The 25,706-nt window shown below is 32.6% G+C and overlaps 1 protein-coding gene across 1 annotated transcript; it reads left to right on the plus strand.

Moving 5' to 3' along the window:
• Positions 1-19,861: 19,861 nt before the first annotated feature.
• Positions 19,862-25,499, plus strand: LOC111998710 (uncharacterized). The gene is made up of 8 exons (XM_024030799.2): positions 19,862-20,024; positions 20,837-21,141; positions 21,960-22,031; positions 22,562-22,623; positions 22,970-23,126; positions 24,324-24,404; positions 24,487-24,576; positions 25,086-25,499. The coding sequence occupies exons 2-8, from the start codon at positions 20,863-20,865 to the stop codon at positions 25,206-25,208; spliced, it is 864 nt and encodes a 287-aa protein (XP_023886567.1). The 5' UTR covers positions 19,862-20,024; positions 20,837-20,862; the 3' UTR covers positions 25,209-25,499.
• Positions 25,500-25,706: the final 207 nt, after the last annotated feature.

The following is a 25,706-nucleotide window of genomic DNA, read 5'->3' on the forward strand; positions in this document are numbered from 1 at the left end:
GGGGGGGGGGGGGAACCTAAAAGAAGGGTGTTACTAAATTTTATGTTTTGAAAATAATTTTTGGTTATTGTTTATTTAGATATTGTTATTTTTATTTTCTACATTTTAGATGTAAAAAATCACAATTTTTTTAAAAAAAATATGTTATATATATTTTTAACATAATATTATATGTAACAAGGGAATAAAATGTAATTTATCCTACTTTTTTAAGTAAATGAAAATATTGTTGAAATGATTAAGAAAGTACTTGGAGAATTTATCAAATTGGATACCAAAATGATTAAGAAAGTATCTTTTTGATAAGCTGAAAAGTATTGAATTTATTTTCTCTACAAAACTCAATCAAACAACATAATTTTTTTTTTTTAAATTTTTTTTTTTTTGGGAGAAGAACCGCATAACTAATTGATCTCCATTTACCAAAAAAAAAGCATGTAGATTATTTTATAAAAAATTGGAAGGCATTGGAATTAGTTTTGTAACTGTTTATGCTATGTCTTATCTTTTTATTTTCAATGCAAGGCGTTTATAATTTTTTTACTTAAGAGAGTGTGTTGTGTGTAATATAACTTGCACTACATTCCCTTAAAAGTTACCATTGCTTTTAAGTGGAGTTGTAGTATGCGTTTATGTTAGAATCCCTTTTCCTCTCCCTTGTGTGTGCGTGTGTGTTTATTTCTCAAAAAAAAGAAAGAAAGGGTAATTGTTCCACATTGCTTAAGAAAGCATGTTGTGTGTAGTATAACTTGCTCCACCCTCCCTTAAAAGTTACCACGACTTTTGAGTGGAGTTGTGATGTGCCTTTGTGCTAGAATCTCAAAAAATGATTGGTTCAAAAAGTTAAGTTTGTTATAATATTTGAGTGCAACTACTATTTCTTGGCATTTTCAACGAGAGATGCTGATAGTTAAAATCTTTAACCTCCAATTATAACTATCAAATTATCAGTACAACTAGTTAATAAAAAAGTTAGTAAGTCATTGATCTTCTAGTCTTTACAAATCACTAGCGCAAATTGCGCAATTTATAGAAGAAGAAAAAAAATGATTATATACAACAAACATATGTGTGCTTCAGATTTTCTACCATCTTTATCATAATTTTGAGGAAAAATTACACCTTACATACTTGTGGTAAATTGATAATTGCATTCATGAAATTTTTATAATGAATTTTACATTGTACTCATTATATATTTTTCAAAAATTCTTTTTATCATGGGGTTTTGGAAAATTAATTTTTACACTTGGCATGGCCGTGGTTGGAACTTGGAGGTGATACAACATGAGCAAAGGACTAGTTTTCAATAATAAAAAGTCAAAAGTAAAGCATGTAAACATAATGGTTTTAAAACCCAAACCGTTCAATGAACCAAAAGAGAAAGATGTTCAAAATTTTTGAAATTGGATCGAGGTCGAGCCGATGTTGAATCGTAATAACGTCATAATTAATTTAATAAGTATTTAAAATATAAATTAATATATTAAATTAATATAAGTAGAAAAATTAAATAAAATAGTCCAAATAAATATAGAAATCTAATTTTCAAATGTCTTTCTTATATCATAACTTTCATAAGGCAAATAAGAAATATTAAATCTTAAGCAAAAATAAATATTTTTTTGATAAAACTCAATATTGTACTCTTTTAATCTTTTTATGAGAGCTTATAGTGTGCGTTTGGGTAGCATGTTTTGCGCTTTCCACGTCCACGTTTTGAGTTTTCATTTTTTTTTTTTCAAAAGCCGTGATTGTTGATTTTGGGGTGTGAACAGTGCTCCTACAGTAACTTTTGCAGCAACTGTTCAGCCACTTTTCAGTAATTTTTTAGCAACTTTCCAGTCACGGGACTCACAAACTTCACTTTTTAACAACTTTTTTTTATTAAAAATGAGTTTCGCAGTATTATTTACATATTTAAAAATTATTTTATTATAATATTTTTAGTTTTCAATTTTTAACTGTATCTAAATATACTCATAATATCTAAATTGTCTTATGATATGCTTAAGCCCATTTGACTATCCAATAAATTGATTTATGCCAAAGCCCATTTGAATATTCAACTATTTATGAAAAATTTTAAAATAAAAAATAATCAGAAGCTAAAGGAGTGGCCGGATAAAGCATTAAAAAATTGGTTAAATAAAGAACAAAGCCCATTAAAATTTTGAAAAGAGTGGTTCACAGTTGACACTTGACAGCATGTATTTAGTTAAATTTTAAAAATGAAAAATAAACAAAAGCTAGAAGAGTTGCCACTGGCCAGACAAACCATTAAAAAATTGGTTAAATCCAATAAATTTTTTTTTTAAAAAAAAGTGGTTGACAGCTTGTATTTAGTGGGTGACAGAATCCAAGTTGTCTTTAAAGGAAGAAAAACGCAGGAAGGGAGAAAATTGCAGAAGCAACAAACGGAAAAAACGCAGAGGAAGAGAAAATTCAGAAACCAATACAGAGCTAGGAATTAGAGTTAGGGGCAAAAATATAAACAAAATTTTTTTTTTGAAACTTCAAGTAAGCATTCATTTAAAAGAAAAATGTTATGTCCATGATATTTTCACAATAAATTATAAATTGTAGGTTATTATTGGTTGTTATAAGTGAGCAAAAAAGTAATTTAAGTTGCGGATTCAAATTAGAACCAATAGCTACTTATCACATGTGATTTGTTATGAAAATATCGTGAAAATGTTGTGAACGTAACACTTCTCAATTTAGAAAGTAAAACTTTTTTTTGGGTGTCTTGTGTGTTGTCAAATGTGTGTAGGTGTTCACCTAGACTAGTTAAAATTGGCTTGGAAATTATTTTATTTTATTTTATTTTTTTGTGTCTTGCGTGGGTTTGTTTTGGGGTGTTGTTTGAGCTTAAGTTTGTTATTGGTAAATTTTGTTGTTAAACTTGTTAAATTTACTTCAAATTTTAGATCAATAAAAATTTTTATAACCTTCAAAAAGATCAATAATATTGTTGAAAAGGCAAAGCGCGAATTTATTGAAACAAATTGCTAAAATTAATACACACATACATATACTAAAAATATTTTGAAAAAATTTAGGGGGGGGAGGCAAGTCCAACTATAGTTCTGTCACTGGCAGAAACAACAGTAGGCAAAAACATAGAAAGAAAAAGGGCGAGCGAAACTGAAGCTCTGTTTGGATACTGTTTATTATTGAAAATTAAAAACTGAATACATTGTAATAAAATAATTTTTAAATATAAAAGTATTACAGTGGGACCTATTTTTAAAGAAAATTTTATTGAAAAAAGAGGTTTATAGGTCTTGTGATTAGTGCACGGGACCTAGGTTTGGACGCAAATACTAGACGCATTTACGTGTCTGCGTTTTGATATGTGGGTCCCGTGCACTGTTCACGGGACCCGTAAATACTTTTTTTTAGCAAAAATAACTTTAAAATGGGTCTCACGGTACGATTCACACATTTAAAAATTATTTTGTTACAGTGTTTTCATTTTTCAGTAATAAGCGATATCCAAACAGACCCTAAGAACAAATAGTGGTGCGATCTCAATGTCTGAGATTGAAGCTTCATCCATGGCTGAGCCTGTAAGTACCCAAAAAAAAAACAACTCTGAATCAACTGAACTTGCGAGAACCGTGACAATCATCCACGGTTTTCAAACTTGTGATGTTGAGCCGCAGTTCGCACGGTTCATTAAATTTTTCATGTATGTCGGTTTTTGAGGTTAAAAAATACCGTTTTGGTGAACGGTTTTCAGTTAACCCGGTCAGACCGTAAGGTCTAGTCCGGGTTTCACAACCTACTAAAGATATCAAAAGTCAAGATGGTATTCAATGTAAACTAACCCAATTCAAAATACCAATTTTAATGCTTCAAGTTGGTATGCTATAGCTCCTTCTAGGAAATGTTATGTACATTAATTTATCTATCTATTGCTTGTCCACTTTTACCAGCAACCCATCCAAAGTCTAAACCTTAAAAGTGACGGAGCAGAATCTTAATTATAAAACTTTAAAAAATCACCCTATGTTGAAGTAAAACTAATTCATCAAAATATTAATTGAGGTAAAAATGAGAAAGAAAACCATTACAAAGTATTTTATTGATATGGGAAGCATCCATAATAAGGAACTTAACAGATCTCCCTAATTATAATAAAGATGATTCTCTTACTCCTCTCTTTTCATTTGCTCATAAACCCCAATTATAGTATCACTCTTTCACCTTTCTCTCTCTCTCTCTCTTGTTATGCTTTTTCCTTCTTCTTCTTTTTTTTCCTGTGTCCCCTTGCAGTTTCTTATGAATGGGAGATGGGTAGTGGGTTGTTGTCCCATTAGTGTTCCTCCACTTGTATTTAGATGAAATAAGGAAAAATGTCCATACACCCCTTAAACTTTCAACTACTGGCCAAAAGACCCCCTCAACTTTTTTCTTGGCCAATTTACTCCTTAAACTATTTACAACTGCCAAATCAATACTTCAGTTAGTCACACGTTAAAACACTAATGGAATAAGCACATGAGATGCACGTGTTCCTCACTTCCTCACAAAACAAAGTCAATAACACGATAGAGAGGGAGACCTCTAATTGGCAGAAAGGAGAGAGAGAGAGAGAGAGAGAGAGAGGGAGGCAGTAGAATCAAAGCCACCGCAGAGCTTCCCTCCACCGTTTCACCGCCTTTGTCCCGGCAGTGCCTTGGTGGTTCAGCCGCACCATTCAAGAACCCAGCACCTAGTAATTTTTTTTTTTTTTTTCCTTTCATTCTTTCCTTGAGTTTAAATCCACAAAGAAACTCTTTTTCTTTTTTGATATCCCTGTGCGAATTTCTATAGTAGAAATTCTAGGTTTGGTTTTATTCTTTGGTTGGTTTACTTCTTGTTTGTTAGATTTTTTGAGGTTCTACAGAGCTGTTGCTTTTAACTATGCCATAGAGCAGTTTGATTAAATGCCTGTGTAAGATATGGCTACTGCATTATCTTAGACTTAAAGGATATGGTGGCTGTTTCCTCACACTTAGTATTGGCTTGACTAATTGTTTTAGATTATTTAGTGTCAATTTGTAGATCATAAGACAGATGCATTATTTTAAGAACTCAAGTCCAAGTTGTTAAAATTAGATTCCACCTTCGAGGTCATTGAGTGTTGTTTTTGAGTATGCCATAGAACTGTTTGACATTGGCAGGAGTGGTCATATTAGAAGCTGTGGTCTGTTTATTAGTAGTGGTTTTTACATATAGCAGTGATGTACATCTCTTGCAAGGTGAAGTTTAGTAGTTTTATTTGTGTATGTTTATGCATGTATTATTCTGATGGATATGAGGTCTAGTGCTTTTTAGCTTGCATGCCCAGTCTATTGTTGAGATGTTTGAGCAGGAGATGAAATTGTTGTTTTTCACTTGTGATGTTGTTGATATTCTCCATACTATTTTATTTAAATAAGTAGACTAGTAAAAATCACTAGCTTTAAGGGAATAGTTTAGCTTATGGATGAGGAGTTTAGTTTATTTTTTTCCCTATTTCTATATTGTTCTTTTTTTTCCCAACTCTTTTTATTAATCTTCTTGTTAATTTTGTACTGCAGCCATGGATGAATGTCTACTTTTACTCCCTGCAAATGCACCTTTTATGCCAAATGTACCACCCTTAAAATAGTCTGCATCCAGTGCTTAGGTTGTTCTAGCAAAGCCCTTATTTGCCACTGGGAGTAGTACACTTCAGCTCAGTTCATCTCGTGTAAAACATTCAAGCTACATTGTCTATGATTCCGATGATTACTTAGATCGAGATATTGATGAGATTGCAAATGCTATGGCTATTGTGTCCAAACTATCTACATCTGGTGCTGCACAACCTACATTATCTGATATGATGGATCTCCTGTAGCAGATTCTACCTTGCTTACATCAGATTCTACATTACCTAAATTGTATTGAACAAGATATTAAAGAGATTAAGGAGCACCAAGAGTTAGGAGTTGATAATTTAGTGATGTACTTATGTTCTTTGTGAACTTGTTGGTTTTTGTACCTTGTGAACTTTGATGCTTAGTTATAACAGTCTATTTTTGTATTTAAAACATATTGTATTTTATACTCCTGCTTCTTGTAGGTTCTAAATATTGTAAATATACGTATTAATTTCTTTCAAACTTTGGCTTGAGTGAACTATGGGTTAATGTGGAACCAGCAAAAATCATGGTAATTGGTTTTGATTTTTTGCCTAAACAACAATAGTGGTACTTTATGCAATAACACTATCAATATACTACTCAGCAATTCTCAAACTCACAGCTTCTACACCACCACCAAAAAATGATGTGTCCCAATCTGCCATGAATTGAACTTTATGCAATAACTCTAAGAAAATAAATCAATAATTACACTTTTCCAGTAATATTGAAAAACAAAAGTATACCGGCTCCATCAATATTCTTAAAAGGATCTCAATATGCCAGGAATTGAAATATCAAATGAGTGTTTACAAATGGTATATTGTTTGCCAAAAAAAATAACACTCAATGAATCATTAATTACACTTTTCTAGCAATATTGAAAAACAAAAGTATACTGGCTCTATCAGTATTTTTAGAAGGCCGTGTATCACTAAACAAAATATTGAACTAAAAAATTATTTATCTTCTTGCTGCAACTAGACCTTAGCCTTTCCTTTATCCTTCTTGCTTCCACTAGTGTTGTCCCTTGTACGACTTTGACTTGATTGTTGAGTACCTATATTTGATTGCTGAGTACCCTATAAAAAGTCAAAAAGGCTGGAAAAGTTCAACAAAGTAGTACTTGAAATTTGGATGAAAAGTTTAACAAAGTAATACTTTAAATTTGGATGAAAAGTTCAACAAAGTAATACTTGAAATTTACCGATAATTTTTTACTCCCTTTAGCTCCAGATGTAGATGATTGTCTTGATTGCCCTTTCTTTTTCTTTTTATAAGCCTTCTTGTACATTTGGCATAGAAGGTGAATTTCCAGGAAGTGACAGTGGACATTCATCCATGGCTACAATACAAAATTAACAAGAACATTAATAGAAGAGCTGGAGAAAAAAAATTAAAAAAAAAAAAAAAAAACAACATAGAGAATAGTGGGAAAAAAAATATATAACAATTTGCACATGCATACATGCATGATTGCTACTAATTCAATTCACATAATTCAAAATATTACAATATGCACGGTTGTTGCTAATCAATATTCTTTTTAATGGATCCATATTCAGTAGTATTTAGAAACCTTAATCAGTTGAGTTACAAAGACATTCGACGATCAAATTCCCTCTATCCCAACTAATGAATTATCATAAAAAATAAACTTATTTGGATCAAACTAGGTAAAATATTTAGTGACTTAATGCAAATTTTTAAACTATGGAAAAACATTTTGAAACGATGCAAATTTTAAAACAGTAAGGCTTACTTACAAAGTGACCTTGCCTGAACATATAGAAAAACTACATTATCTTCTCATAATAAAAAAGAAAAGTGCTACACTAATTCTATAGGGTAATTAGACATGGCAAGTTTTTACCAAATTGGAACACACTAAAAATAACAAGGGATTCGTAAATAGGATTTTGGATGTTCATGATCAATCCTTATGTAGCTGCATTATTTCTTGGATGGATCCGTGGCATATTTCTTGGATGGATCCGTGACAGAACCAATTATTGTGTTTGATATGTTTTTGTAGCAAATGGGTTGCAAGGGAAACTTAGAAGGCCAACATATTTGGAAAATTGGATAACCAAGCAACCAAACCTCCTTAGCAGTAGCCATATCTCTCTTAGCCATTTAATCAAACAGCTTTATGGCATACTCAAATGCAACAGTTGGTGAAAGCCACATGGAGATAGTAAAAATCCAAGAATTTCACAGAGACCCAACCCAAAAATTAAACCAAAACAAGAATTTCTACTATAAAAATTCATACATGGGGATTTTAATAAAAAAAAAAAAAAAAAGTTCTTAGAAGATGATTTAAATAGCAATACATAAGAAGGAAAAAAAAAAAAGGAAAGAAAAGAAGAAGACATACCTAGACTGAATAGTGCGACGAAACCACCAAGACGCCGTCGGGACAAGGGTGGCAAGACAGCAGAGAGAAGCTCGGCAGTGGCTCTGAACGGCGTGGTCTCTCTCTCTCTCTGCCGGACCTGGTTCTCTTCTCCTCTTTCCGTTGGGTTTTGGACGTTTGGGTTTTTTTTTTTTTTTTGGTATTTGAAAGTCACGTGCATATCATGTGCTTATTCCGTTAATATTTTAACGTGTGACTAACTGAAGTATTGATTTGGTAGTTATGAATAGTTTAAGGAGTAAATTGGCCAATAAAAAAGTTGAGTGGGTCTTTTGGCTAGTAGTTGAAAGTTTAGGGGGTGTATAGGCATTTTTCCCGATGAAATAGTAGGTCTGCTATAGATTGTTTTACCGTTTAGAAGGGTCATTTAGTATTTAACGTCAAGTGGATATTGGTATATGATGATAATTAATGCAAAGGTGACTGTTTGCTTCCTTTGCATGTCTCTTCTTCTCCATACCAAGCCTTTCTTCTCAGCCTCTTTCCAATTTTCATTCTTTCATATTTCAAAGGCCATGCCGAGAATTCTTCCTCCTTTAATCAACTACCAATATAATTTCTTAGTCGTAGCCTCCGATGTGCTCCTATATGGGGTTTTCCTATGCTATCACAGTTGGGCCTCTACAGAATGGTCCATAAGGTGGGCCTTAAATCATTCCCCCACATTCATAAAATAAGTTTTTTTTTTTTTTTTTGAGAATAAATAAGTTAGGTTTTGAACATACATATTTGTCATATAAATATTATTTAAATGCAACTTTTAGTTTTTATTTATTCTTAAACCAATTGTGATTATATTTTTTAAATCCAATTTCGTTAATTACAACTTATAAGCAAGTAATATGACTGCAAGACCAAATAATAAAGTATTGCATTATATGATTAAAAAAATGTAAAGTATAAGAACCACCACTAGGATTTGGGCTATTACCAAGTTCTACTAAAACTTTTCAAAAATATATGTTTTGCTTCCTAAATACAAACAACACTTAGCACTGTTTGAAAGTTCCTTACTTCTCTAAGACGAGATGGAGAATGAGAGCAAAGAAGCAAGATAATTTTTAAATGACGGGGTTTGTGCTTAGGGAGCAAATTTAATTATTTTGAAAAAAAAAAATTGTACTACTTGGAATTAGCCCAAATCTTAGTAAAAGTTTTTGTATTTGACCCTAATCTATCCCATTATTATTTTAAAATTAAATAATTTTTTTTGTATTGTACGATTTGATCATAGATTTATTGAGAGAAAATAATAAAATATTGTATAATTTCACAATGAAACCTGAGTACAACAAAGAAGAAAAAGAGTGGGTTCTAGTCAGCTCAATTGATAAAGTCTCTGATGGTTGAATAAGAGATTTGGAGTTTAATCCCCACCTATGCTAAAAACCGATTGGTGTCTTGGTCTAATGACAAATAGAGCAATCATTAAAAGCAGACGTCATAGATTAAAACTAAACCTTGGGATGATCGGAGGATGTGTCGAGGTCCTTGTCCTGGGCGATAGGGTTTGCTTCGATGATTTCTGCTACGCTCTCTTCGGCCATAAACCCTAGAAGAATTGATTCTCTCTCTCTCACTCACTCACTAAACTCTCTCTTACTTGTTACTATAATTTGAGTGTACTGGTGTGTGGGTTTAGCCTTTTTATATATGCCTAACCCGGTTTTCACATTCATTCTTGGACACGGTTTTTGTGTCTCATGGTTAATAATTAATTAATTAACAAATAAATTAAAAATACTTTTTATTCTTTTTCTATTTTTTGGGAGTTAAAATTTTTTTTGAGTACACGAATTTCTAAACAAAAGCATCAACAAAACTTAGGTCTTAGATTTTAGTCCCCTGACTCGCTTGTGAGCGCATTGGTGTAGTGCAAGTGGATTTCATAAGTTAGGAGTGGGTTCAAATTAAACTTTACCATTTAAAATAAGTTTTCAAATCATAAATTAATTGTACTTAATGGGTTAATATAAAAATGAAAAATAAAATGATTAAGTGTAATTTTTAGTGAAATAATGCCAATAGCTATACTAAAAAAACAATATGACATTGGTTTTTTTAAATTTTAATTATGATAATAACAACATTTTAATCACAATTCTATCATGCTCAAATGAAAAGTTATTAATGTATATGCCATGCTTCAAAAAGAAATAAATGTTGTTGCATCTTATATATAATTAGGATGAGGGGGGTATACATGTCTTTGCCTTTGTTTTAAAAAAAAAATTGAAAAATGAGAGTATTCAAAACTTTTTGAGAATCTGATTATTCACCTGGCCATATATAACCCCTTCCACCCCACATACACTATGTTATTAAAGGAAATAATCTCTTAGGGTGGCCCCAAAATGTTAGTCAGAGGTTTCAAATAAATTTTTTTTATAGATATCATGAGGTTTTAAGAAAAACTAAACTTTTAAGTAATGATAGGTAAGAGAGTGTAATTATGGGATTACAAGTTTTTATTTTTTACTTTGTACACAAGGTTTATTGATTAATGATATTAAATGTTTGATGCACTAATCATGTTTTTTTCAATTCCATCATAACCTTTCAAACGAGTCATTGTAGTCCTTAATATTTGATGCTTGTTGCTTTGGTTCAAAAGTGAGAGTAGGTTCAACTATAATATTTAGAGCATCCACATTAGTCCATGTATTTTACACATCCATTTTTACATTAAAAACTTACTTTTTCTATTTTACACCTTCATCTTTACAAAACCCCCCACATCAGTTTATCTATTCTACAATATTTTTTAATAAAATATTCATTCTTCTCAATTTTTTTTATTATTTCTCTCAACTAACTATTTACATACGCACTCTCTCTCTCTCTCTCTCTCTCTCTCTCTCTCTACCTATTTTTCTGATTTGTTGCTATCTCTCTCTTTATCTCCATCTCTATACCGGTCAAATCTCCATAGACAGCTTCACTTCTCAAACAAGACCCAATCTCCAAACAAAACCCATCTCTATACCCGGTCAGATCTCCAACAAGCACTGACCCAATCTCCAAACAAAACCCATCTCTATACCTGGTCAAATCTCCAGCAAGCATCGACCCAATCTCCAAACAAAACCCATCTCTATACCCGGTTAGATCTCCAGCAAGCAGTGATCTACAAGCAAGCACCGATCTCCAAGCACCAATCTCCAGCAAGCACCAATCTCTAGCAAGACCCACTCCCTCTCGATCAAGCACCGATCTCCAACAAGACCCACTCCCTCTCGGTTAAGCACCGATCAAGCAATTGTAGCGCAAGCACCGATCAAACAACACCCACAAGCACCGATCGTTCCAGTCAAGCACCGATCTTTCCACAAGCACCGATCTATCTCTCTGTTGGTTTGTCTGTGTGGGTTTGTTTGTGTGTGGGTGTGTTTATGTATTAATTTATTTGTGTGTGGGTGTGTTTGTGTGCAATTGAGGAAAAGAAGATGAGGAGCTGAGGTCGTTGTGCACGGAGAAGAGAGAAAAAACTGGGTGCGAACTGAAATTAATAAAATAATAAATACACGAGCTACAATAGCCGTGTATATATACACGGTTACTGTAGCTCGTGGATAAATATACATGATTATACAAGATTTTGGAAGCACTAATGTGGAGCAAAATTGAAACAAAATGTGTAAAAATAGTGTTTTTTTCTATTATACAAGATTTTCCATCCGCTGATGTAGATGCTCTAAGGTATTAAAAAACACATGCACCAAGGTTGATCTCATGCCATCAACCATCCTTGGTTTGGGTGCCCCCAAGCGGTACATGGCCCAAATGGAGATGAAATATCAGTAAAAAAGAAATCCTCATATTCCAATCCAGCCAAGCCAATCATCATTGAGTTTGGTTTGGTTTTAAATTTTACTTGGGCTTGGGCTTGGGCGAAGTCCATTATAACACAGATTTTGTGGGTTCTCTATTCATCAATTTGATTGCCTAACTGGTGGACCATATCGTCCTAAGACTGTATTGGGTTGACAATCAATCGTTGGTCCATTTATTTGCTGGCCCAAGTAGGCCTTGTCTCTCATCCACTTTGAGCCAATTGCAATTTAAAAAATAAATTACATAGTAAATACCCGTCGACAGAAGCCGAACCAAGGAAAACTCCTTCATTTTTATTCCTAAAAATAATTAGTCTATTTTTTTTAAGGACCAAGCTGTAGACTTCGAATTAGAAAATGCTATACAGAGAATTTGCTCTCTTTTTATTTTTTTTTTTTCCGCTTTTTATAGTATGTATTTGACTCAAAAGTTGAGACATGAATTTCCAAAAGCATGTTCGCAGTTAGGTATTTCATATTTGTATGCAATAGTAACTAGAGTTTTTCTTTGATGCTGAAAAAATATATTACAATTTGGTAAGGGTAGCAATAAATCCTTAGAATTCAAAATATCCCATTTCTTTTGGATGTTTTTTTTTTTTATGAGAAAATTGAAAGTTATTTTTTGTATCATTTAGTGTTTGTTACAATAAAAATGAAAAAAAAAAAAAGTAAGTAAAAAAGGGGATAAAAGAGGACCAATAGAGTGAAAATGATTTATGAGAGCAGAAATCATTTTTTTATAATGATATATAGGATCCGTTTGGATACAGCTTATTTTGTTGAAAATTGAAAACATTGTAGCAAAATATTTTTTTAAATGTGTGAATAGTGCCGTGAGACCCATTTTTAATTTTTTTCCCTGAATAAAGTGGTTGTGGGTCTCGTGAACAGTGCGTGAAAAGTGCATGAACAATGCACTTTGTCTCTAAAACTGAAACGCGTGCAAAAAAAAAAAAAAAATGAAGAGGAAAAAGCAAAACGCCAGACGCAGGATAATTCCTATCCAAACACTCACATACTCAACAAACCACTACTCAAAAATTCTTCTAATGAAAACTTCTATCTTCTTATGTCTCTTTTATTTCTTATTGAAACCATTCATTTTTTCACTTTATTTTATTTTATTTTTTTTGCAAATAATCCGAATTTGTGATTTGTTTTCTAAGTTGAAACTCTCGGGAAGATAAATATATATATATATATATATAAATTATTTGACTATTTGAGGTATATTATTTTTTTTGCAAATAATCCGAATTTGTGATTTGTTTTCTAAGTTGAAACTCTCGGGAAGATAAATATATATATATATATATATAAATTATTTGACTATTTGAGGTATATATTTCATGAATGAAATTTTTTATTTATATAATTACTTAGAATTATAAAAAATATATATATTAATAGTTTTCCGTGAAAACTAAACAATAAAAAAATATGTCTAACTCATTTTAGGATTGCAACCAAAACTAAGAAAGACAATTCATATTTCTAAAAAAAATCTTGTTATAAGCTTAGCACTAAGAACAAGAGACTTTCTGTCAATTTTTTTTCTCCTTATGTTTAAAGTTGACTTTTTTATAAATTTTTTTTATGAAACTATGTTCAAGGTTGACTTAGCAAGTTTATATTTCCCCTCGCTCATGCATGTCCTTGTCTTAATATCAAGGATTCAACAATGTGTTTCTCTTGAGTAACCTATCCAGCCAAAAAAAAGCACCTAACTTTACCTAAAAGAAAATAAAAATAAAAAATACTTAACTCTACCTTAAAATATATATATATACACACACTTAACTCTACCTTGAACACAGAAGACAAATTATGGAAGATTGAGCCTGCTAAGCCCAATCGCCTTGTAGGGGCATTATTGTTCGGACTTCGGGGCAAAGTGCAACTAATGGACTACAATTCATATAGATATAGTATTGCGTTATTCACAAGGCTTGTCATTCATAATTTTTTTTTTTTTTTAACTTAGGCTGTGTTTGTTTTTGGTGAAAAGCATTTCCGGAAATGCTTTTCTGAATTTACGGGCGTTTGGTTGGACCTGAAAAATTGATTTTTCGGAAATTGATTTCCGTTGACTATCGGTCAGAGGTGAAAAGCATTTCCGTTCCTATTTTCACTTCAAATCCCATTTTCCGGAAAACCCAAAAGCAGAGAGCACGAAGAGGGAGAGGGAGAAAGAAACAGAGAGCCCAGCGCCGGAGTTGATCCAAGCCCAGTGCCCAGCGCCCATCGCCGGCGGCCTTGAACCCACGAACCGCCGATCCAAGCCGAGAGACCATCGTCGGCGACCACGAACCCTCGAACCCAGTCCCCATTGCATCGCGCCAATCCAGTCACGAGCAGATCCAGTTCCGGAAAATCGATCGCACCGCGCCGTCGATCGTCGATCGTCGAACTCCTTCGAACCTGACGCTCTTTGCACCGGCGAGTCGCGCCGCGCCGCGCCGTCGATCTTCGTCTTCCTCGATCTCTCTGGTTTTTTTTTTTTTTTTTTTTTTTTTTTTTTTTTTTTTTTTTTTTTTTTTTTTTTTTTTTTTTTTTTTTTTTTTATTGTTGTTGTTGTTGTGTTGTGTTTTTATTGCCGGAATTTGTTGTTGAATTAGTTGTAATGTTGAAATTTTTTGTAATAAAATTTGTTTGGATGCTGAGAAAATGTGAAAAATTTTCCGGAAAATAGCATTTTTAGAATACATCCAAACACATGAAAATATTTTCCACAACAATTTTCATAATTCACCCAAACACTTAAAAATATTTTCCTTTTCCGGAAAATAACATTTTCGGAAAATATATATTTTCCGGAAAACGTTTTACACGAAACAAACACAGCCTTAATCTCAAAAAGTTATTGGTTCAAAAAGTTACGTTTGTTATAGTATTTGAGTGCGACTACTATTTCTTGGTATTTTCAATGAGAGACGACAATAGTTAAAATCTTTCATTTCTAATTATAACTATCAAATTATTAGTACAACTAGTTAATAAAGAAGTTAGTAAGCTGTTGATCTTCTAGTATTTACCAATAACTAGCACAAATTGCGCAATTTATAGAAGAAAAAAAAATGATTATATACAACAAATGTATGTGTGCTTCAGATTTACTACCATCTTTATCATAATTTTGAGGAAAAATTACACCTTACATACTTGTGGTAAATTGGTTATTGCATTCATGAAATTTTTATAATGAATTTTACATTGCACTCATTATATATTTTTAAAAATTCTTTTTATCATGGGGTTTCGAAAAATTAATTTTTACACTTGGCATGGCCGTGGTTGGAACTTGGAGGTGATACAACGTGAGCAAAGGGCTAGTTTTCAATAATAAAAAGTCAAAAGTAAAGCATGTAAATATCATGGTTTTAAAACTCAGACCATTCAATGAACCGAAAGAGAAAGAGGTTCAAGGTTTTTGAAGTTGGATTGAGGTCGAATCAAGGTTGAACCGTAATGACGTCATAATTAATTTAATAATGATTTAAAATATAAATTAGTATAAGTAAAAATATGAACTAAAATAGTCCAAATAAATATATAAATCTAATTTTCAAATATCTTTTTTACACCATAACTTTCTCATTAGGCAAATAAGAAATATTAAATCTTAAGCAAAAATATAAATTTTTTTTTGATAAAACTCAATATTATACTCTTCTAATCTTTTTATGAGAGCTTATGTCTAAATTATCTCAAGTTATACTTAAGCCCATTTTACTATCTAATAAATTGTTTTATGCCAAAACCCGTTTGAATATTCAACTATTTATGAAAATTTTTAAAATAAAAAATAAACAGAAGCTAAAGGAGTGGCCAGAGAAAGCATTAAAAAATTCGTTAAATAAAGAACAAAGCCCAATAAAATTTTGAAAAGAGTGGTTGACACTTGACACTTGACAGCATGTATTTAGTTAAATTTTAAAAATAAAAAATAAACAAAAGCTAGAAGAGTTGCCACTGGCCAGACAAACCATTAAAAATTTGATTAAAAGTAAAACCCAATAAAATTTTAAAAAAGGTGGTTGACAGCTTGTATTTAGTGGGTGACAGAATGCAAGTTGTCTTCAAAGGAAGAAAAGCGCAGGAAGGGAGAAAACTGCAGAAACACCAAACCAAAAAAACGCAGAGAAAGAGAAAATGCAGAAACAGCAGCTGGCAAAAACGCAGAGAGAAAGAGAGAGAGAGAGGGTGAGCGAGACTAAAGATCTATTTAGATATTGCTTATTGTTGAAAATTAAAAATATTGTAACAAAATAATTTTTTAAACGTGTGAATAATATTGTAAAACTCATTTTTAATTAAAATTTTGCTGAAAAAAAGAAGCTTGTGGGTTTCGTAAATAGTGCATAGGACCCAGGTTTGGACGCAAACACTAGATGCGTTTACTATCCTAGATGCATTTGCTATCTAAACGCACACTGAATAAAATGAATTGCGCGTTAGCATTTTGATATGTGGGTCTCATGTACTATTCATGGGACCCGTAAGTACTTTTCTAAAAAAAAAAAATTTTAAAACGAGGTTTTACGATACTATTCACACATTTAAAAATTATTTTGCTACAGTGTTTTCAGTTTTCAACAATAAGCGGTATCCAAACAGACCCTAAGAACAAATAGTGGTGCGATCTCAATGTCTGAGGTTGAAGTTTCATCAATGGCTGAGTCTGTAAGTACCAAAAAAAAAAAAAAAAACAACTCTGAATCAACTAAACCTGCGAGAACCGTGACAATCGTCCACGGTTTTCAAACTCATGAGGTTGAACCACGATTTGCACGGATTACTTAATTTTTCATATATGTCGGTTTTTTAGGTTAAAAAAACCGTTTTGGTGAATGGTTCCAGTTAACCCGGTTAGACCGTAAGGTCCGGTCCAGGTTTCACAACCTACTAAACATATCAAAAGTCAAGATGGTATTCAATGTAAACGAACCCAATTCAAAATACTAATTTTAATGCTTCAAGTTGGCATGCTATAGCTCCTTCTAGGAAATGTTATGTACATTAATTTATCTATCTGTTGCTGGTCCACTTTTACCAGCAATCCATCCGAACCTTAAAAGTGATGGAGCATAATCTTAATTATAAAACTTAAAAAAATCACTCTATGCTGAAGCAAAATTAATTCATCAAAATATTAATTGAGGTAAAAATGAGAAAGAAAACCATTACAAAGTATTTTATTGATATGGGAAGAATCCAAAATAAGGAACTTAACAGATCTCCCTAATTGTAATAAAGATAATTTTCTTAATCTTCTCTTTTCATTTGCTCATAAACCCCAATTATAGTATCACTCTTTCACCTCTCTCTCTTGTTATGCTTCTTCTTCTTTTTTTTTTTCTTTTTTTTTCCCCATGCAGTTTCTTATGAACGGGAGATGGGTAGTGGGTCGTTGTCCCATCAGTGTTCCTCCACTTATATTTAGATGAAATAGTAGGTCTGCAATAGATTGTTCTATCGTTTAGAAGGGTCATTCAGTATTTAACGTCAAGTGGATATTGGTATATGATGATAATTAATGCAGAGGTTACTGTTTGCTTCCTCTGTATGTCTCTTCTTCTCCCTACCAAGCCTTTCTTCTCAGCTACTTTCCAATTTTCATTCTATCATATTTCAAAGGCCATGCCGAGAGTTCTTCATTCTTTAATCAACTACCAATATAATTTCTTAGCTATGGCCTCCGATGTGCTCCTATATGGGGTTTTCCTATGCTATCACGGTTGGGCCTCTATAGAATAGTCCATGAGGTGGGCCCATTATAGGTGGGCCCTAACTCATTCCCCCACATTTATAAAATAAGTTTGGTTTTGAACATACATATTTGTCATATAAATATTATTTAAATGCAACTTTTATTTTTTATTTATTCTTAAACCAATTGTGATTATATTTTTTAAATCCAATTTCGTTAATTACAACTTACAAGCAAGTAATATGACTGCAAGACCAAATAATAAAGTATTGCATTATGTGATAAAAAAAAAATGTAAAGTATAAGAACCCCACTAGGATTTGGGCTATTACCAAGTTCTACTAAAACTTTTCAAAAATATATGTTTTGCTTCCTAAATACAAACAACACTTAACATTGTTTGAAAGTTCCTTACTTCTCTAAGACGAGATAGAGAATGAAAGCAAAGAAGCAAGGTAATTTTTAAATGATGGGGTTTGTGTTTAAGGAGCAAATTTAATTATTTTGAAAAAAAAAAATGTACCACTTGGAATTAGCCCAAATCCTAGTAAAAGTTTTTGTATTTGACCCTAATCTATCCCATTATTATTTTAAAATTAAATAAAAAATTTTGTATTTTACGATTTTGGTCATAGATTTATTGAGAGAAAATATTGTATAATTTCACCATGAAACCTGAGTACAACAAAGAAGAAAAAGAGTGAGTTTTAGTCAGCTCAACTAGCAAAGTCTTTGATGGTTAAATAAGAGATCTAGAGTTCAATCTCCGCTTATACCAAAACTGATTGGTGTCTTGGTATGATGACAAAAAGAGCAATTATTAGAAGCAGACGTCATAGGTTAAAACTCTCTAAAAAAAAGAAAGAAAAAAGAAAATAAAAAGAGGGACTTGTTATTTATAAAAGAATTCAGAAGACATGGAAGATTTGAGAAATTCTTAGGCATGTTGTCATACATTTCAAGTATATTTGATTTACCAGTTCCGGGGGGCAAGGTGGTTGATTTGAAACTCAAATAAAAAAATATTGAATATACTTGCTATTAGTTTATTTTCCTATATTTTTGTTGCTTACTATGCACAAACATCGGTTTCAAACATCTCTTAAGACCGTTAGAAAATTCCTGAGTTACTTTTACTTTATCTATTTATGGGTGTTATTTATCTATTGGCTAGTCTAGCACTCCATTTCATGTATAATTAATTAAAGAGAAATGTTATGTTAACAATATTTTCCTAATAAATTTTGAGTGGTAGGTTGTTATTGACTATTATAAGTGGCGAAAAAGTAATTTAAGTTGTGTGTTTAAATTAGAATCAATAAAAAATTATTATTTATTGTGAAAGTGTTGTGAACGCAACATTCCTCTTAATTAACTATTTTTAAAAAGTGTTAAGTAGTACCTACCTATCCAAACTTAGGTGGTTTTTGTATTTGACCCTTTAAATTAACAAAAAAGTTTAGTGCCACCATAATTAACGCAACTTTTAGTTTTACCTCAAGTTGTCCACGTCACAGGTTATGGACGGTGGAGAAAAAATGATAGGTTCATGTAGATTCATAATATCACCATTCACAACTTGCAGCAGAGATGAGTTGCTGTAAAAGTTGTGAAATTTATTATAACACTAGACTTTTTATTTATTTATTTACTAAGGGCTTGTTTGTGATCCGTTTATATTGCTGAAACGGTAAAAGTTAACTGAAATAGTACAGTAAAATTTATAAATAGTATCAAAAAAGTTTAATGAAACTCATAAATAGTATCAAAAATAAATTAAATAGTAAAATAAGTTGATAAAATTAATAATGGGAAATAGTTCCTAATAATGAATTTGACAAACGCGTGAATGTACCATGCCGGACACGGCCCGATTATAGTGGACCAAACATAGTAGCACAGGCCTCAAGTGGGCCTATTATAAAAAGCAATCAATTTTCCATAATTTAATTTTTTTTAAAAACAAAAAAAGAAAAAAAAATATCCTTAATTAAATGAAGCTCAAAAAAATACAATTGTACAACAACTTCAAGTTCAAGATAAAGACCACAACCCACGAAAAAGTGTGGTAGATTCTAATGACGTCCGTTACCATCTGTGAAACTCATGATAACAACACAACACACAAAACCGTAATTTGACACCTTTAGCTTTGGACGAACGTTACCGAACCTATTAAAAAAAATCAATAACCACACCAGCCTCGTACAAATCCGAACCTAAAACAACAACAGCCTCAGCTCCGACCCTCCTCGTATAGAAACAAAACCCAAAACACTCTCTCTTTCTGTCATTTTGTAATTTTCCAAAGTGAACGCTTTGAGAGAGAGAGAGAGAGTTTGGACTTTTTCTAAGGAAAGCTGAAAATTCAAAGTCTTTTGGAGGAAATAATCAAGCTACAGGTACTTTCTCTCAGCTTTCTCCATTTTTTTTTCCTTTCTTTTCCTTTTTATCAATTTGCATTTGGGTCTCTGTGTGTGTGTTTGTTTGTGTTGTTGTTGATTTAGCTTTGGGGTTGTTGATTTAGCTTTGGGGTTATTGAAAAGATCCTAAGTTTGTTGAAGTTTCGTTTGTGATTGGCGGTGATCTTAGGGTTTCGTGTTGAATCGTTCTGGTAATTTGTTGATCCTAATTTTATGTTTTTGTTGGTGGGGTTTTGGGGTTTTTGAGGAAAAAGATTGGGGATTTGGGTTGGGGTAATGCAACCCTTTTGTTTGGTTACTGAGAAAACAGAGGAAAAAGTAAATAATTTGGTTGTTAATTGAAATTGGGTTTTACTGGGTGAAATTGTATTTTTCCTGCATTTTCTGATCAGCCAAACAGAGAGCTGAAATGGGTTGTCTTTGTAGGAAATTTGAAAATGGGTTATCATGATGTTGCTGGAAATAGGCTTTTCTCTTTCGTGTGGAAAGGAAAAAGAACAAGAACAAAGAAAAGTTGGAATCTTATGGTTTTAGACTGCAGCTTTCAATTCAACCTGTTTCAAATTCCAAAATTTTATTTTCACGCTAGCTGAAGAAACTGAGAAAAGTAGAAGGGAAATGGACGTTTTGAATGTGATGCTTTATGTTTCTATACGGAGAAATGAAATCCATCATGGAGAAATTTTTTTTTTTTTTGAAGTTTTTTACTTTTAGCTGTAAACTTGTGAATAACATCAAATATTACTTATATTTACCTTGGAACTTAATTTATCTGTGGTTATGTTATGCAGTCTTAGGGGCTTTTTTTTGAGTTAGAATGGGTGAGCACCTGGTTTTGTGTGTTGATCGCCTCATTACACCTGAAAGTTTGCAATCACTGCAAGTGGCTGAAGCAGCACCAGGATCTTCTGGAGAGAGTTCTGGCTCACATCCTGCTGATCCACCCGCTTGTTCCATAGATGTTGTGGGGGTTGAGGAACATGGGATGTCTGAAGAAGAAGAACCACTGATTCAGACAGTGGAATGTCGCATTTGCCAAGAGGAGGATAGCATTAAGAATTTGGAGATCCCTTGTGCTTGCAATGGTAGTTTGAAGGTATTTTTTTTATGCAATGCGTTCCTTTCTGAATTTGAAATCTTTAAAATATAAAAGGGTTCTGTTTCCTCATGCCTCTTGCTTATTTTGGAATTTGAAATTTGTTTTAAAGGGAATATTCCAATTTCCATCAACACTAAGTGAACTAAGATTTTTGGTCATGGTTCCAAATGGAGTAGGTTATCACTTTATATTATTTGTTACATAGTATTTTGTTGTTTGCTTTTTGATCATTTATGCTTGAATCAATTCCTTGGGATTTAAGTACTAGCATGGAGTGTGGGTAATTGTTTTTAGTTCATATTCTGAGGAATGTGTTTGTTCATCAATTCCCTTTAGCCAATCTAATTGGTTGGGCACTGGTCTCATGTAATAGAATCAAAAGGTGGGCTATACAATTGGGTAGCCTTTCCTTTTTGAACGCAAGATCTCTCCCTCATTAGAGAAGGAGAGGTACTACTACTACTACCAACATTTGGCTACAAGGCCTAGTGATCACTATTCATATTTTTTCTATATGAAAGCACAACCTTTATGCTAATGACATATTGCTCTAATAAAGCTCGATAGTAGTATTGGGCCATGCATTCATCAACCCAAAGTGGTATGTGTCATGCATATATCAGCACAGAGATGGTTACCTTAGATGTAGTTGACATGTTAAAAACTTATTCCCCAAACATGATATTTAAATATGAAGCTCTGTTGCTTTTTTGTTTTGTTTTTGTTCTTGTTTTAATTCCAGTGTCTGATTGTTATCATTTATTATTTGATCACAAAAACTAACAGCCTATCCCCTCCCCCTGCCTTTTATACAGTTTGCTCATAGGAAGTGTGTTCAGCGATGGTGCAATGAGAAGGGAGATATTACTTGTGAGATATGCCATCAGGTAAAGATTCTAGATGGATGATCTCTCTATGTTGGATTAACAATGTTTTGAGACTTGCACATATTCTTGGAAATAAACAACTTGTTTATTTTCAGAAACTGACTGGGGTGATAGTTTTCTATTTCCCCAGTGATTTGCGAGTCACGAAATACATTGTTGTGTCATGAACAGTGATATCTGATGTTTCACAGGTAGTTTGAGAGGACTTGATTCCTTCTGATATATTTTATTTTAGTATTGATGGGATTTTTTTTAATCTTTTTTTTTTAAAATTTTTTTTTTACTATAAATTTTTTATAAATGTGATTTGCAATTAAGCACTGCAAAGTCCTGAATGTTTTAGGTGCATTTTGCACAAATATGGATAAGGGTGGGTACTTTAAATAGCATGGTCTCCTATTTGAGTATAATATTTGTGTGTATTTGCTTGAAATGCTTATGACCATATGCTTTTCATAATCTAGTTCCATTTATGAGTTGAGAAGTCAAATTAGTTTATTAACTTTCACAGAAAAATTCTATCTTTGCAGCCTTATGAACCTGGTTATACTGCCCCACCTTCTCACTCTGAAGATACTACAATTGATATAAGGCAAGTTTGAACTCTGTCCCCTATGCTTACTACTCTTATTGACGAATTATTTGGTTTGCTTGATGCAGGGATGAACTTAATAGACAACCTCACCACACCACACCACACACACACATATAGTGTGTGCGCGTGCCTATATACTCATACATTTATATATACTTGTACAGATGGGTAGATACATTCCAATCTTCTCCCCCCCCCCCCCCCCCCCAAACAAACAAAAGACACACACACTCCCTCCTGTCCGCAAATAATTATTCTGTAGTTCTTTTCATTGTGGTCACTATAAATGGACTTGTATCTTACATGTTCATATTCTCTTTTGTTTCATGGATGTATCTCTTAGTGAGGGTTGGACGATTTCTGGTACCCCTTTGGATTTGCGTGACCCTCGACTGTTGGCAATGGCAGCAGCAGAAAGACATCTTTTGGAGGCTGAGTATGATGACTACGCTGATACTAATGCCAGTGGAGCTGCATTTTGCCGCTCTGCTGCTCTAATTGTAAGCCATAAAAACCACTTTTTAAATTGAATCTAAATGTTAAGGTTATATAGGAATCAATGTCTTGGTGACATCTCTCCTACTTGAGAACTTATCTTGTAGATATATCAGAAGATTAACAAGACTTGACACCTGCATAATTTATGGGACTTACAAAAATATGTTCCTACTGGCTTGTTTAGTTTTATTCTTTCACTCCTTCAACTTCCCTGCCACCTGTGTTGGTAAAAGTGTCAAACACACATGCCCTCTTGGAGCCTAGGCGCAAAACTCAAAGCACAAGCACATGCTTGATTGAAGTGAAGCACAATGTTTTCAAATATAATATAGCCTTTAACAAAAACATACATAACGTATAAATTTTTTTTTTTATTATAAATAAAGTCAAAAAAGTAATATATTTTGCTTATTAACTAACATAAATAGTGACTTGGACAATGTTTGTAAGTTCAATTTTTACTTGAGTTATTTTATTTTCTTAAAATTTTAATATAGTAAATTTGAAACCAGTTATTAATGGATAATATGATAACAACCTAGTCATAAAAAGTTTAAACATAAAATTTTATATAATTCTCTTGTACTTTATGATCAAGTGAAGTATATGGTTCAATAAAAATATATCAAAAAATCTAAGATCAAGAGCACAAGAAGTTAATTATCCTTATCCAGTTATCAAAAAAAAAAAAAAAGAATAGTTAATTATCCTTATCCGTGTCTCTTGATATGTGAACAAAAAATTAGTTGTGTACTACATTATCTTTATTTATGTCATTATTCATGTCTCTTGATATGTAAATATTATTGTCATGTTGAATTTTATGAACAGTATTGAATTGTGATTCTCTTTCTAGCTTGGTGGTGATTCCAAGTATCCTTATGTGGTGAAGCCTAAGATTTTAGGCAGATACTACGTGGTGAAGCCTAGGATTTGTCCTGTTTTTCTTTTCTTTTTCCTTATTTCTACTTCTTAGTTCTCACCCTTTGTCCTGCATCAGTTGGTCAGCTTGACTGCATTTAGACCTTATTGTACATTGTCTGATATGGGCTTTCTCATAGGCAACGCTTTGTATGCACTTGTTCTCAATTGGAAAAGGAAAATTTATTTTTTGGTTCTCTATGGACCCTTGTCACTTAGAGTAGTATCAATTCAACATTACTATGGTTTAAATATTTTTTTTTCTTGTTTCTTGTCAGTTAATGGCCCTTCTGCTGTTAAGACATGCCCTATCTCTTACCAATGCTGAAGGGGATGATGATGCTTCCACCTTTTTCTCTGTAAGTAGGATATTGGTGTTTCAATTTCTATGAAAAAATTCACATTGTTACACTGTTTGACTAAATTGTTAATGTTCAACAGCTTTTCTTACTACGGGCTGCTGGTTTTCTTCTCCCATGTTACATTATGGCCTGGGCCATCAGTATATTGCAGCGTCGAAGACAAAGACAGGTTAGCATTTGGTTCTGCTGTCTTGAATATATTTTTCAATTTGTGGCAAATAGTAGCAATGAGGTTGATTATGCAAGGAAATCAATTGGAATTAGACATGCTTCTCATCCACTGAAAAACTTGTTGGGGTTGTTCTTTGATCAACTTTTTTGATCATTTAAGAGAAGTTTCCCACTTAATATAATTGGACTTAAAAGCTGTTGAATTATGGCTGGCTACCATCTTTGGAGGGGAATTTTTGCAGGGAAATATGATGTCTATTCAACAAATGGGGTTTTCTTGAATGTAATTTTCTTGCTTCCTTTTCATAATCAAAATCTCTCTCTCATTTTCAGTGCATTTGCCTCTCAAATGACAGATATTCACGTCCAAATCCTGTCATTTTTGTATTACATACTTGAGAGTTTCTGGCTTGTATATTTGTTAATGCTTTAATTTTAAAATTACTGTAAATTATTTTTCTTAATTCTATTTTATTAATTTGTTTATACATTTTTATATTGGGTCAGGAAGCTGCAGCACTAGCAGCAACTGAAGTTGCATTTATGCTGCAAGCTGGACAACGTCGGGCCTTGCAGTTCACCATAGCACCAGGACCTGCAGTGACCCCCCATCAGGAACCACTTCAATGATATGTTGTTGATAATTGTGTTAAGATTCTGCATTGGTGAAGCAGAAAACTTGGAATTGGAAATTTGAGCGTGCTGTTTAATTTGCTACTGGCAGAGTGAGAAAATTGGAGGGTTATGTTTTACTTTTCTGTGAAGTTGTATCTCTAATAGGGTCTTCTATGACCCTTTCTCATCTTTTTAATTAAAATTTTTTCCTTCTTTGAATCTCCTCCCATTTCTCTCATTATGTTTGTACATATAACTTGGATCTTACTGCAGCAACAGTTATGCTACGTGGGAAAACTTGTCTTATTAGAGCTGTTTCCACATATTATCATAAATGCAAACAATCCTGGATGCTAGAATTTATGTTTTTAACATGTAAAAACTTCTTGATGAAGTTTTTTTTACCAGCAAAGCAGCACTGCGCATCTATACAATCTATAATAATAGAAGTTATATAATAAATTTTGCAAAGTTCCTATTGCATCATGTTAGTGACATCCTTTCCTATCTTTT

The sequence above is a fragment of the Quercus suber genome, unplaced genomic scaffold, assembly GCF_002906115.3.
Source record: "Quercus suber isolate HL8 unplaced genomic scaffold, Cork oak 2.0 scaffold_44, whole genome shotgun sequence".
In the NCBI taxonomy this organism is placed as follows: domain Eukaryota; kingdom Viridiplantae; phylum Streptophyta; class Magnoliopsida; order Fagales; family Fagaceae; genus Quercus; species Quercus suber.

Excerpts from the sequence above, each read along its gene's own strand:
- LOC111998710 (XM_024030799.2), top strand. The coding sequence starts at position 20,863 with ATGGGTGAGCACCTGGTTTTGTGTGTTGATCGCCTCATTACACCTGAA. Across the intron at positions 21,142-21,959 it reads CTTGCAATGGTAGTTTGAAG|TTTGCTCATAGGAAGTGTGT; the intron begins GTATTTTTTTTA and ends CCTTTTATACAG. Across the intron at positions 22,032-22,561 it reads CTTGTGAGATATGCCATCAG|CCTTATGAACCTGGTTATAC; the intron begins GTAAAGATTCTA and ends CTATCTTTGCAG.